Source organism: Tursiops truncatus, chromosome 4 (assembly GCF_011762595.2).
Source record: "Tursiops truncatus isolate mTurTru1 chromosome 4, mTurTru1.mat.Y, whole genome shotgun sequence".
NCBI lineage: Eukaryota > Metazoa > Chordata > Mammalia > Artiodactyla > Delphinidae > Tursiops > Tursiops truncatus.
In genome coordinates this window covers 72,679,761-72,694,227 of record NC_047037.1, presented here as the reverse complement: position 1 = coordinate 72,694,227, position 14,467 = coordinate 72,679,761, and the positions used below count along the sequence as shown (strand labels likewise).

The following is a 14,467-nucleotide window of genomic DNA, read 5'->3' as shown; positions in this document are numbered from 1 at the left end:
TAAAAATGCTACGCATCATCTCAGACTTCAGCGAGTTGTGATCTTTTTGCAATAGTACCATCAAAGATCACTGATCACCATAACAAATATAATGATGAAAGAGTTTGAAATATTGCGAGAATTACCAAAATGTGACACAGAGACACAAAGTGAGCAAATGCTGTTGGAACAACGGCACCAACAGACTTGCTCAGTGCAGGGTTGCCAAAAATCTTCAATTTGTAAAAAGACGCAGTATCTGTGAAGCACAATAAAGTGAAGTACAATAAAACAAGGTATGCCTGTATATGAAATATGCCAGAAAGGCAAATTTATAAAATATCTACAGCAAGTAGATTAGTGGTTGCCTGGGGCATATCACAGGGTATGACTGTGAATGGACTTGAGATTTCTTTTTAGAGTGATAGAAATGTTCTAAAATTAATTATTGTGATGATTGTTCAACTCTATAAATTTTCTAAAATTCACTGAATTGTACACTTAAAACAAATGAATTTTATAGTATAAAATTATACGTCAATAACCTGTTAAAAACTGCAGACACACACTATCCCGTTAAAAACTTCACACACACACACACAGGGAAAGGCAAGAACCTCTAAAAAAACTTATATTTGAGAATGTGGAAATTTAGGTATTCTTCATGAATGACAATAATTATTATTTAATTATTGAATTTTTTATATAAGCCCCAAAGTACTATATTAAAAAAACCCAAAATATTCAAATAAAATGCTCTCTCAAGCTCATTCACAGAAATATTAGTACGAATAAAGGAAAAGGGTTTCTTTCTCTTTTTTTAATTGAAGTATGGTTGATTTACATATTGTGTTCGTTTCAGGTGTAGAGCAAAGTGATTCAGTCATAAATATATATATATTTCAGATTATTTTCCATTATAGGTTATTATAAGATGCTGAATATAGTTCCCTGTGATAATACAGTAAATCCTTGTTGCTTATCTATTTTACGTATAGTAATTTGTATCTGTCAATCCCATACTCCTAATTTATCCCTCCCCCCTCCCCATCCCCTTTGGTAACTGTAAGTTTGTTTTCTATGTCTGTTGAGTCTGTTTCTGTTTTGAATACAGACTCATTTGTAAGGAAAAGAGTTTCTGACTCAGGATTAGCCATCATCCTACCTTGTCACTTAGAGGTGGTCGATTCATAGGACTAATTCCTTTTCGAATTCCAGTTGCTTTCCTAGCTGCAAGGCCAGTGATAACTCCATAAGGACGTCTCTTTCCAGGCATCACTCTTCCTCTACGGCTCAGACTATTCTTACCAAAACCTGGAGGAGAGGAGGAAAAAAAAAAAAATCAATCTAAGACTGCAACTGAGTGACACACAGGTCACAGGATATTCTATTTCTTAAGTAGGGTGGAGGATATGAGAGTTTTTTTCATTTATTATTATTCATATAATATTTCTTATATTATTATTATATTACTATTTATATAACTTCTTTAAAATTACATAAAATATTTCACTTTTAAAGAGGCAATAAGCTATTGGAAAGGGTTCTGCTGCTGTAATGGACTGCAAAGGACTAGAGGATTCTCACATTTCCCCCCAGCTATCCTCTCTTTGGCATTACTTTCTCAACAAACAGAACAGTCTCAACTTTCCCTGTGCAGCATGGTAGCCACTAACCACATGTGGTTATTGAGTACTTGAAATATGACTAGTCTGAATTGAGATGTAACAAAAGAATGTATAATATTTCATTAATAATTTTATATTAATCATATGTTAGAATGATATTTTAGATGTACTGGGTTAAATAAAATATATTATTAATATGTGGCTCATATTTTATTTGTTGGATGGCACTGATCCAGAGTGGAATCACTATCTCATCTCCTATTTTCTTACGATGTTGCAATCTGGCTTCTTTGTTTTCAGTCTTATTATATTCAAACTGCTTTTGCTAAAGTCTGCAGTAAACTCCAATGGATATATATTTTAATCTCTGCGGCATATGATATTACTGACTTTGCTTTTCCATTATGTATCTTACCTATTTAAATACTTATTTTCTAATTATGAAAAAGTAAACGTGCTCAGTACAGAAATCTTAAAAACATATAAAGTACAAATAAGAATATAAAAGCCACCACCATTAGCCCACCACTTAGAGACAACAACTACTAACATTTTATATTTTTCTAGTCTTTTACTTGTATACATACATCTCAAATTAACACTTTTAGTTTCAACTGTCTTTAAGCAACTCAAAAGACTATCACATGAGGTAATTCACAATTCTGTAGTACCATGTGCCCAGAAAATGGACTGAGTCAATCTTCCAGCAACCACATTTCACTACTCCATATACTACTTTGTAGTCTACATTAACACTGTATTGTGAATATTAATCCTATGTCTTTAATATTCATACTAATCATTTTAGTTACTTCTAATGTTACACTATTATAAATAACATTGCAATAACACTACAGATAACATTTTTATACACATCCATGATATTTCCTCAATATATAAATTTCCAAAGATCAAAATGCTGTATCAAAGAGTAAAGCAAATTCTAAAGGATTTTGATTCATATTGTAAAAAATCCCCTCCAGAATAACTATATTTATTTATATTCCCAGGAACATAAGGGTGCCACTTTTTCCGTATCATTGACAACTTTAAATATTATTCTTTTTAATCTTTATCATTTAGCGTTTGAGATTAAAAAAAACAACTTGTATTTGGTAGTTTACTAGTAATAATGAACACTTTCCATGGGTTTTCTGACTATCTGTATTCTTCCACTCACAAACTATCATGTTCATAAACCAGTTTTCTAGGGTCAAGTTCTAATTTCCTTTGATGCTTTGATAGAAGAATTACTTTAAATTTATAATTAATTTATCAAGAATCGACATTTTACAATATTCAGGAACACGTTACATCTTTCCACTTATTCAAGTCTTCTTCTGTCACTAAATTGGCTCAGTAAAGTTTCAAGCTTTTCCTCCCATAGGTCCTGCACATTTCTTGTTAAGCTTATTACTAGGTATTTTATACCTTTGTTGTCAATCACAAAAAAAGATCCCTTATCTATTAATAATCTTCATATTGTCATTCCTGGGATTACAGAAAGCTACTGAGGTTTTAATTAATAGCTTTTAATCAGCCATTCCACTGAATTCACTTATTAGTTCTAATAGTCTTTCAAATTATTTTCTTGGGATTTCTGAGTGACAATCATATTACCCACAAATGAGACTACCTTCTTCCTTCCAATAATTATACCTCAAATTCTTTTACTTCTTAATGCAATGGCCAGAAATTCCAGAGAACTATGCTAAGTAACAATTGTGATATTGGGCATGCTTATCTTAATTCTAATTTGGGGGGGAATGTCTTTAGAATGGAATCCTGTATAATACTATACACCTGCAATGTGGTAACAGGTCTACCAACCTGTTTCATAGTCAAACTAAACAAAGTTAAAATAGTTTACTGTAGGATTTCTCAGGACTGTGTGTGATGAATCTCTTAAGCCATAATCATGTATATGTCACTGTCGAATTTATCTAATTCCATAATGCTTTTTTATGGTGTACCTACTTTGAGACCAGAATTCAACTAGACAGTTAGAAAAACCTGTTATGTTATGATGGTTGAACCATTTACCAATTTATTGCCTTTCAGCTCTCAATTCACTCTTTACTGTCCCACTTCTGTTACTGGAACATCTCTTACCAGCTGGCACGATGTTAAGCTTTGTCAGCAGAGGGCACTGGAGGGACTCTAGAAGAAGAAGGAGCTTTTCTTCTAAGTTCCAGTGTGCACCTCAAGGCTTGCTCCTGTGGCATAGGACACCCAGTGGTACTCATTAGCCCTCCCCTGAAAGCTGAGACTATGGTGAGGCAAGAGAGGCGCCTAGGGCATAAAATCTGAGAATGAGTGACACCTTAAATATTAGGCCCTCAGTATCTATCTAGATCTAGTCCTAGGCATCACTCTAATTCTGGCCCTGCTCATCCTCCAGTGAATTAAAGCTGCATTACCCCTATAGATCACTTCCCAGCGAATTCCACCAGCACGGCAACTCAGTGTGGTAAGGAGTTCTTGTAGATTTGTTCCCTTTTTGGGTGCTCTGCCGCAGTACTAAAGGTGCTGATTTTATTACTTTTATAATCAGCAAAAAAGCAATAAAGCAAAAAAGCAATAAAATTAAATATTAGGATCAAATTATTGCTGTTCTATGTGTGATTCCCTTCTAGAATTGCAACCAAACAAAGATTAAGCATGTTGGGGAAACCTGTATATTCAAATTAAATCTACAACTACTTGCTATTTTTATTTGTATTAAATAATGAAGCAGCTACCACTGTGCTGGGCACTGTTCTGAGTACCTTAATTTAAATGAGCACTTGATGAAATTGACGCTAACATCTCAAGTTTGCAAGTGAGCAAAGTGAGGCGAAGAACAGTGACTACCCAGAGGGCACAGTTAGAAAATGGCAGAGCCATGATCTAAGTGCAAGTCTGTGGCTCAAAAAATTGAGCATTTTCCAAACTGTTATATATAAAAATTAAAGAATAATAAAAGGTAGAATATAATCTATGGTACATTTCCAAAGAGAAAAACACAGCTATGACAGAAAAAGCAGGCTCTGAGCTAGGTATTACAAAACAGGCAAGATGTGAATAGGGAGAGAGGCATAAAGTGACAAGTACAAAGACATGGGCAACCACAGTGATTTGAGAGACAGTCTAGAGAAAAGGATAAGAAGTGAATGCAAAACTACAATGAGGTATCACCTCACACCAGTCAGAATCGCCATCATCAAAAAATCTACAAACAGTAAATGCTGGAGAGGGTGTGGAGAAAAGGGAACCCTCTTGCACTGTTGGTGGGAATGTAAATTGATACAGCCACTATGGAGAACAGTATGAAGGTTCCTTAAAAAACTAAAAATAGAACTACCATACGATCCAGCAATCCCACTACTGGGCATATACTCTGAGAAAACCATAATTCAAAAAGAGTCATGTACCAAAATGTTCACTGCAGCTCTATTTACAATAGCCAGGACATAGAAGAAACCTAAATGTCCATCGACAGATGAATGGATAAAGAAGATATGGCACATATATACAATGGAATATTACTCAGCCATAAAAAGAAACTGAGTTATTTGTAGTGAGGTGGATGGACCTAGAGTCTGTCATACAGAGTGAAGTAAGTCAGAAAGAAGAAAACAAATACTGTATGCTAACACATATATATGGAATCTAAAAAAAATGGTCATGAAGAACCTAGGGGCAGGATGGGAATAAAGAAGCAGACCTACTAGAGAATGGACTTGAGGTCACGGGGAGGGGGAAGGTTAAGCTGGGACAAAGTGAGAGAGTGGCATGGACATATATACACTACCAAATGTAAAACCGATAGCTAGTGGGAAGCAGCCGCATAGCACAGGAGGATCAGCTTGGTGCTTTGTGATCACCTAGAGGGGTGGGATAGGGAGTGTGTGAGGGAGGGAGATGCAAGAGGGAAGAGATATGGGGATATATGTATATGCATAGCTGATTCACTTTGTTATAAAGCAGAAACTAACACACCATTGTAAACCAATTATATGCCAATAAAGATAAAAAAAAAAGACTATACTTGAAAGGGAACTGAGGGGGGGCTCGCTGAATTCATGATCAGATTATAACAGTCTAGAAGCAGTATGTTATACTGAATGGAAGAAAGAGAGAGAAGGCAGTGAAACCATTTCAGATGCTATCGCAACACTCAAACACAACATGATAAGGGACTGGGAAAGGAGCAAAGAAATTTGAACGTATTCCAAAAGAATGAATGAATTAGTAGAACAAAGAGAAAGTTTAAAGAGAGGAGGAGTCCATTATTATACCAAAGTTTGAGGCGTAGACGAAAAAGACTCATGAGAAAATCTCATTAACAAGAATAAAAGGGGAGGGAGAGGGAAGGATTGGGAGTTTGGGATTAGCAGATACAAACTAGTATATATATAGGATGGATAAACAACAAGGTCCTACTGTATGGCACAGGGAACTATATTCAATATCCTATAATAAACCATAATGGAAAGAATATGAAAAAGAATTTATCCATCTATAACTGAGTCACTTTGCTGTACAGAAGCAATTAACACAGCCTTGTAAACCAACTATACTTCAATAAAATTTAAAAAAAAAACAAGAATAAAAGGAGACAAGTATGGGATAGAATTCTATTCCTGGGTGCCTTCTATTTCTGACTGTTATAGTCATTGTTCCCATACTCATCACCCGTTCTACCATCTTTTTTTTTTTTTTTTTTTTGCGGTACGCGGGCCTCTCACTGTTGTGGTCTCTCCCATCGCGGAGCACAGGCTCCGGACGCGCAGGCTCAGCGGCCATGGCTCACGGGCCCAGCCACTCCGCGGCATGTGGGATCTTCCTGCACCGGGGCACGAACCCATGTCCCCTGCATCGGCAGGCAGACTCTCAACCACTGCGCCACCAGGGAAGCCCTGTTCTACCATCTTTTCTTTCTTTCCTTCCAGTGGCTTCTTATCCTCTACCTTCTAACAAGCCTAGATCATCCCTTCCTCCTTCCTCCTTTTCTATCTTTGAACAAACTTCACTAGCTCTATCTCAGTTTTAGCAATGGTTGTATTTTTCACGCTGCCACTGTCATGTTTCATGCAATAGTCTTTTCTTGGTTTTCATCCAATCAGCCCCTTTAGAAAGTTCTCGTCTTTCTAGAGTACCTTCATTCTCATTACTTCAACTACTACCTCTATGAAGGTCCTTTCACATTTTCAGCTCCACCAGAGCAGCAGTTTAACACTACTAGCCATGTATGAGAAGGACATATGGAGCTTAAAAGAAAAAAAAAACCAAACAAACCCAGGCCCTACTTCTGCAGATTCTGGTTCAGTAGCAATGGAGTGCAGCCAGAGCATCAGTCTAATTTATAAAGCTCCACAGATGCAACCAATGTTGAGAACAACTAAAACTAGACACATGAATTTTCATCTTTCCTTTGAATCGTTAGCCCAATCCCTTCATGAATTTCTTTCACACACACATCAAGCTGCCTAAATAATTTCTGTAGTCTGATCACTTACACGAAGGTTTGAGGGATTTTCTGGGAAATATCATATCACAGAGTGTATGCAATCATATTACTGGCTCCTTTTAAAGAAGCATACAACTATTTCTCTGTCTCCTCTACCTCTAAAAGAAATAGCATCCTCAAACTTTTTGGTCTCAGGACCTCTTTATACTCTTAAAAATTATTGAGGACCCCAAAGAGTTTTTGTTTCTGGTATTTCTGATATATAGGGTTTATGTTTACTGCTATTTACCACACTACAAATGAAAACTAAGACATTTAAAAACTATTTGTTATTTTATTAAAACAACAATAAACTCACAACATGTAGGGCAAATAACATTTTTAATGAAAAATAATTACTGTATTCCTAAACAAACAAAAATATCTAATAGGAAGAGTAGCATTGATTTGCATTTTTGCAAATCTCTTTAGTGTGTGGCTTAATAGGAGATAGCTAGATTCGCATTTCTGCTTCTGCTTCCAATATGTTTTATTTATCACATGTCATGTAGACTTTGGAAAGTCCACTGTACATTTATGAGAGAATAAGACTGAAAACACAATGTCTTAGTATTATAGAAATAGTTTTGACCATGTGAACCCCTTGAGTCTTGGGGATTCCCCAGGATCTCTGGACTTTGAGAACTGCTGTTGTATAGTATTCCATCCCTGAAAGACATTTAGGTTGTTTGTACAAGTATGTATTGAATGACTAAATTATATTTCAGGTACAGAATTAGGCAGACTTTATTCACTTGTCTGTTCAGCCGTCAAAAATAAATTATTGAGGGACTCCTCTGGTGGTCCAGCAGTTAAAGTTCTACACTCCCAATGCAGGGGGCCCGGATTCGACTCCTGGTCAGGGAAACTAGATCTTGCATGCCACAAGTACAAGCCCGCATGCCACGACTAAAGATCCTGCACATGGCAAAGAAGATCCTGCGGGCCGCAACTAAGAACCGGTGCAGCCAAATAAATAAATAAATAATTTTAAAATAAATAAATAAATAAATATTGAGTACTTGCTAAGGGCTCTCTGTGCTACTTATTCCCTTACCTCAAGCTAACATCCTCACTGACATTATAACGTGGAAATCTTAACTTTTACAAACCAATTAGAGCTTAAGAAAATCCCATACCTCTCTGAACATTCAGTGACAGCAGCAGCTGTTCTATTTTAGGCCCTGACACATGTAAGTGGAGAACATACAAGCGCAATTTCAATCTTAGAAAATCCTAAGCTGCCACTGGGTATCCTTTAACTCAAGGCTCAGATTATAACTCCTGTAAAAGGAAAGCTTTTCTGATCCTTCATGAATCAGATCCTATTTCACCTTATCCATTAAATCACCACTAATTTTCTTAGGACAAAATCCCTACCTAAAATCCTGTAGTACAATCAGAATTTCTCTTATGATATGTCTTAACTCTATGTTTTCTACCTTATCTCTGTTACTAGAAATTCCTTGAAATAAAAGAGTGCATCTTTACATACCCTGACAACCTGGTCAGTTCAGAGCATTTATCAGGTATTTAACAAACGATTAGCATAAATAAATATATTTCTGGCTTCTATGAACTCTGAAATTATTTTAAAACAAATCATATATAAAATATGGTATGTTGAGTAACATTTATAAGAAACCTTTAAATATAAATCACTGGAATTAAATATTAATTTTCTATAGCTAAATACCTATTACAAGATTTACTTACTTGGGTTCAGCTATCCCAGGAATTACTAGGGAAGAATAAATTCTTCTGCAGGGTCTAATCTTAGTTACAGGCATATGTTAAGGATATGTTGGTATATTAGCTGTTAAACATAGGATTAATTATGTTCAACCTATTGGAGATTATTTTCTATGGTTTTTAACATATAGGATAAAAATCAACTTAGGAATTAGTTTATCAAACATTTTTTCACATGTGTAAAAAAGATCTAGAGTTTAAAAAATCTGAACAAATGTTTATTCTAAAATGCTGATGTGGGCTTCCCTGGTGGCGCAGTGGTTGAGAGTCCACCTGCTGATGCAGGGGACATGGGTTCGTGCCCCAGTCCGGGAAGATCCCACATGCCGCGGAGCGGCTAGGCCCGTAAACCATGGCCGCTGAGCCTGCACGTCCGGAGCCTGCGCTCCGCAACAAGAGAGGCCACAACAGTGAGAGGCCCGCGTACCGCAAAAAAAAAAATTAATTAATTAATTAATTAAATGCTGATGTAACTGCTAAAAAAGTTAATGAGTCACATATAATTAATAGTATTCAGTTACTGCGTTAAGTCTATTTTGGAACAAAATGTTATAAATAAATAACCTTCCAGATTACCAAAAATAACTGTATATGTAGAGTTCCAAGATCATTAGACCATATCTAAACCATTCAATTCTGTGTTACCTCTGGAGGATTTAACAAATCCTAAAGGTCCTGGATGATAAGATAAATAATCTAGAGGTCATTTTCTATGCAGAATAGTAGTCTCCACATATTTATAAAAGGTTTTCATACAGAAACCTGTTTCCTATAACTCTATAGAATTAACAGGAAGGCATGATTTAATTCAAATTAAGAGAATTTTCCAGTAAACAGTGCTGTCTCCAATAATGGAATAAGTTATGTTGTGAGGTGGTATGCTCTTTCACTGAATATATTTAAGCTGGAGTTACATAGTCATCCATCAGACAAAACTCTAACTGTGAAGGAGATTAAGACTTCATGATATGTAAGATCCTTTATTATAGTCCTAAATATAATAAAGACTTTATATACTGAGGTTACTTTAAAATGACTTAATGTTTTTAAGAAATAGTGTTATCACCTATTTAAGGAAACCTGAATTTTTACCAGATTGTAAGATTAAACAAAACTCTGAGAGAAGGAAAAATACACATCACAAAGGGTACTGATATACTTCCTCCACGCTTTAAGTATGTATCAAAGGTAGTATACTATGAACCCACAAATAACGGCTCTTTATTAAAGCTTACTTGCAAAACTTACCAGAGTTCTGTTGAATTCCCCATCTTACTCTCATCCTGAATTGCCGGGCACCACTTTGCTGGAGTCTTCTATTTAGTCTTGGGAAATTCTGTTTCTTTCCTTCCTTTCGATTCAATTTGATGATATCATCTGTGATAGACGAAATGTGATGATTACCTTCATTTTAACGTAATGACTCAATTACTCAGTCTCATTTTCTAGTTGATAAGATTTCCTATGTCCCTAACTTCTTTTCTACTTTGAAAGCACTTTGATAAGTGGATAATAATGATATGAACATAAAAGCTCAAATCAGCCAATATATTTGGAGCAATGAACAATGGTTTTGTAGGAAAAGTTGAAGTCAATAGCCCAAAGCAGAGCTACCAACTAATGAAGATTTCTGTTATTCATAGTATTTCTTTCCCTAATAAATATAAATGAGCAAAAACCTGTTTACAAAAATTACTCATACTTACTTTCCATAATCACAGAAGTCTCCAGTTTTTAAAGATGACCACCTTTCAATAAAACCATTGGCAGTCAAAAAATAAATCATTCAAAGACTAAATTTCTAAGTTCACCTAAATTCAGCAAATATTTATTGAGTATATACTATGTGCAGTGAATATATGTGGTAGGCTGTGCTGTAACAGAAACAAACAAAAGTAAAATATGATCCCTATTCTCAGTAAGTTTAAAATTAATGGTGGAAACAGTCATGTAAATAGTAAACAAAAAATTAAACAAGTACCATAATAAAGGTATAGTACAAAAAGAAAATACTGTTGGTTCTTTGCTCATTTAGCAAAGCAATTCAGGGTTACCTTAATTTTCTTTCTACACTGTTCTCTCTCTCTCTCTCCCTTTTTTTGGCCGTGCTGCACGGCACGCAGGATTGTAGGATCTTAGTTCCCCGATGACCAGGGATCAAACCCATGCCCTCTGCAGTGGAAGCGTGGAGTCCTAACCACTGGACCACCAGGGAATTCCCTCTACACTGTTCTAAGTCTTATTATTTCCCAAAACACTTCCAGACTGTCCCAAGGTAATTCACAAACATCACATTGCTCTAATACCACAACAGAACAATGTCAAGATCAGAAAACTAAATGTACTCCAGATCCCTATTTACATCTGTTTAAAGGAGATTACTAGAAGACAAAAAATACTCATTTAAGAATATCCAAACACTTTCTCCAAAGTTCCAACTCCAATATTAATTTTGCTGACTGAAAATACAGTAAACCAAATAAATTGAACATCAACAACTTCTTAATAAAATTAACAAAACTAACCTCAGTTGTTTTTTTTTCCAAACTACTCTAAATACAAATAATCTAACAACTATATCAATATAACTAGTCTTTTCTGAAGTCAAAGAAGGAAATATAGATTACAGGGATCCTTTCTTATATATTACTACTCTACCTCACTAATCTCTAATCTTTTAAAAAATTTATTTATTTATTTATTTATGTCTGCAGTGGGTCTTCGTTGCTGCTTGTGGGCTTTTTCTAGTTGCTGCAAGTGGGGGCTACTCTTCGTTGAGGTGCACCAATCTCTAATCTTTAAGACTCTAAACGACATTTAAATATTCATAGAAAATAATTCAAATCCCTTCAAAGTAGTTTGTTATCTTGAGATCCATCATTCAGCTACAAAAAAGTTCATCAAAGACACTCAAGAACAGTTTTTTACAAAATACAAAGATTTCACAAATATCAGAGCCATGAACATGTTAAATTCTCAGTAAGCAGAAAGGGAATAGTTAGACACCACTTTCAAAACACTACTTTCCTCTAACAGGGTGCTACTTATTCTTCACCAGAAGTCTGAGATCTCAGAGCCATTAGAGTACCCCCAAAAAATGAACTTGGTCTGGGGAACCACAAAATAAAAAAAGGCAGAGTATAATTTTGACTAACCAGGCTGATTTAAAAACAGAGCATTATAGAGTATAAACATAACTAAAAATTAAAAGTAGAAAAGCATATCAAACATAATATTATGTTTTCTATTTAAACATTTTATTATCTAAATCCTCAAGTTAAAAGGAGCTACCATGACAGAGAGGATTCTTCCAATCTAAAAGAAGATAATGGCTTTCTCCTAATCAAGGAGTAGACAGGGTAGGTAGGCATCAGAAATAAAAAAAAAAATCCACTATGAGCTACTTTTATAAAAAACTAGGGGTATACACGTGATAACAATAACAGTAATAGTAGTAACTGAGTACTAATAGGATTGTTCTGAAAACATGTATTCATTCAATTCTCACAATAATTCTATGAAATAACTATTATAATACCCATTTTCAAACTAAGATACTGAGGGACTTCCCTGGTGGTCCAGCGGTTAAGACTCTGTGTTCCCAAGGCAGGGAACCCAGGCTCCATCCTTGGTCAGGGAACTAGATCCCTCACGCTGCAACTAAGAGCCCGCATGCCGCAACTAAAGGATCCCCGCATGCTGCAACTAAAGATCTGGCACACAGCAACGAAGACCCCGTGTGCCACAACTAAGACCTGGCACAGCCAAAGAAAGAAAGAAAGAAATTTCTTTTTTTTAAATTAAGAAATTGAGCCACAATGAGGCCAGCTATTGGTAACCTTGGTAGATAATTCCATATGAATATTCACATAAACCTGATAGAGTCACAATTAAAAACAAAACAAAAAATTAGATTCTACAACCTATGCACACTGGATAAAATGGGATATTCACAAAGCATAATAATTGCTTAAAATACCTCTCTCTTCATCACATCTCTGTAAAATTCTCACTAAAACAAAACAAAGCACCTAAAAAAAAAAGGGCACCTGACAGAATGCTGTATGTTCTTAAGGGAGAAGAGAGACCAATCTCTTTTAGCTATCCGCTGCACTTCACTTCTATCTTCAAAGAGAATTATCCCTCAGTTTTCTTCATTTGAACATCCTAATCACTGAACAAAATACATACAAAATCTTAGAAACTTAAGAAATGTAATGCTTATGACACTACATGGTTAACACTTCCTACATCTAGAGCTTGGTGCTCTAGAACCAGACTGAAATCCTGACTCCATCACTTACTTGCTGTATGACTGTGGGCAAGTTACTTAATTTCTCTATGCCTCAGGTTTTGTAAAATGGGAATAACAACAACGGCTTATACAGTCTGTGTGTGTATATATGTAAATATGGTGCTTACTGTGTACCAGGTACTGTTCTGAGCAGTTTACATTTGCTTATTGACTTATTTAATACTTACAGCAACCCTCTGACGTAATATCTCACCTTTTTACAGATGAGGCACTGAGAAGCAATTTGCCCAAGATCAAATGGCTAATAAGTGTCTGAAGCAGGATTTGAACTGAGACAGTCTGGGATTCAGGATTCCATGCATGCTCATTATCATTAGGAGTAAGTACCTCATAGGGTTATTATCGGGATAATTTAACACATATAAAATGCTTAGTCCAGTGCTTGGCAAGTAGTAAGCACTCAATAAATATTCATTATTATATTTTTTCTTGGCTTTAATTCAAAAGATTTCTCATTTCTCATTTCTTTAGAGGTCACTACTGACTAGCAGTAGTAGGCAAGACTTGAGGCCAAACCTATGATTTCTGATGATTTGCTTAATTCACATCTTGGGTTCTAACTTAAGACAAACACAGAAACCAAGAGGTCTTGACTTTTGACTACGAACTTTGCAGAAAAACCACAACAAAAAAGAAAAATATCGTCCTCGGAAAAGTTACACCTCTGTATCCCCTAGTCGGGTACTTTTCAAATATCCGAAAAATTGTAGGCCTGAGGCAGAGCTAACCACATTTAATACCAAAACCTGAATCCCGACAAAAACGGAATTACTTTTAAACCAACCAAGCCAAACAGAGACTAGTCCCTCAGTGGTGTTAGGTCTGAATTTTTAATTGAATCGCCAATCTCCCTGCTTTTTACCTAATCGTCACCAAACCACCCCACTCTTTTAGATCCTATGCTTTACTTGGCTTCCCATCAAACCCTCCTTCGGTTTTCGCTTCGTTTTTCTCTAATTTGCTGGCTTGAAGGACTCGATGAGGAGACTGTGCTTTTCTAGGCACCGCCTAATACACCACCATCCCACGAAGTCCTTCCTAACTATCTTTTCTTTCTGTCAAGCGCCCCGGCCCCGCGGTGGCCCGGCCGTCTGGAGCCCGTCAGAAACGGCCAACTCTCGGGGCGTCTTGACGCTTCTGTGCGGCGCCAGGCGCAGGCCCGGGCGCATAAAACGCCCAACCAGCCCTTCTCGGGAACCACGGATTTAACCGAACCCGCCGGGCTCTCAAAGAGCTTCCTCAGAAAGGACGGCTCCGTCCGACCCTCGCCCTCGCCCCACGATAACGCCCACCGCGCACAAG

The 14,467-nt window shown here is 36.2% G+C and overlaps 1 protein-coding gene across 2 annotated transcripts in view; it reads right to left on the bottom strand.

Moving 5' to 3' along the window:
• FYTTD1 (forty-two-three domain containing 1) overlaps positions 1-14,467 on the bottom strand; it is a 32,404-nt gene that overhangs the window by 17,363 nt on the left and 574 nt on the right. For both annotated transcript variants that reach the window (XM_019922631.3, XM_004323936.4), the window contains exons 2-3: positions 10,099-10,227; positions 1,145-1,293 (exon numbers count right to left, since the gene is read on the bottom strand). In XM_019922631.3, the coding sequence (XP_019778190.1) occupies positions 1,145-1,293; positions 10,099-10,227 (278 nt within the window). The remainder of the gene's footprint in view (positions 1-1,144; positions 1,294-10,098; positions 10,228-14,467) is intronic.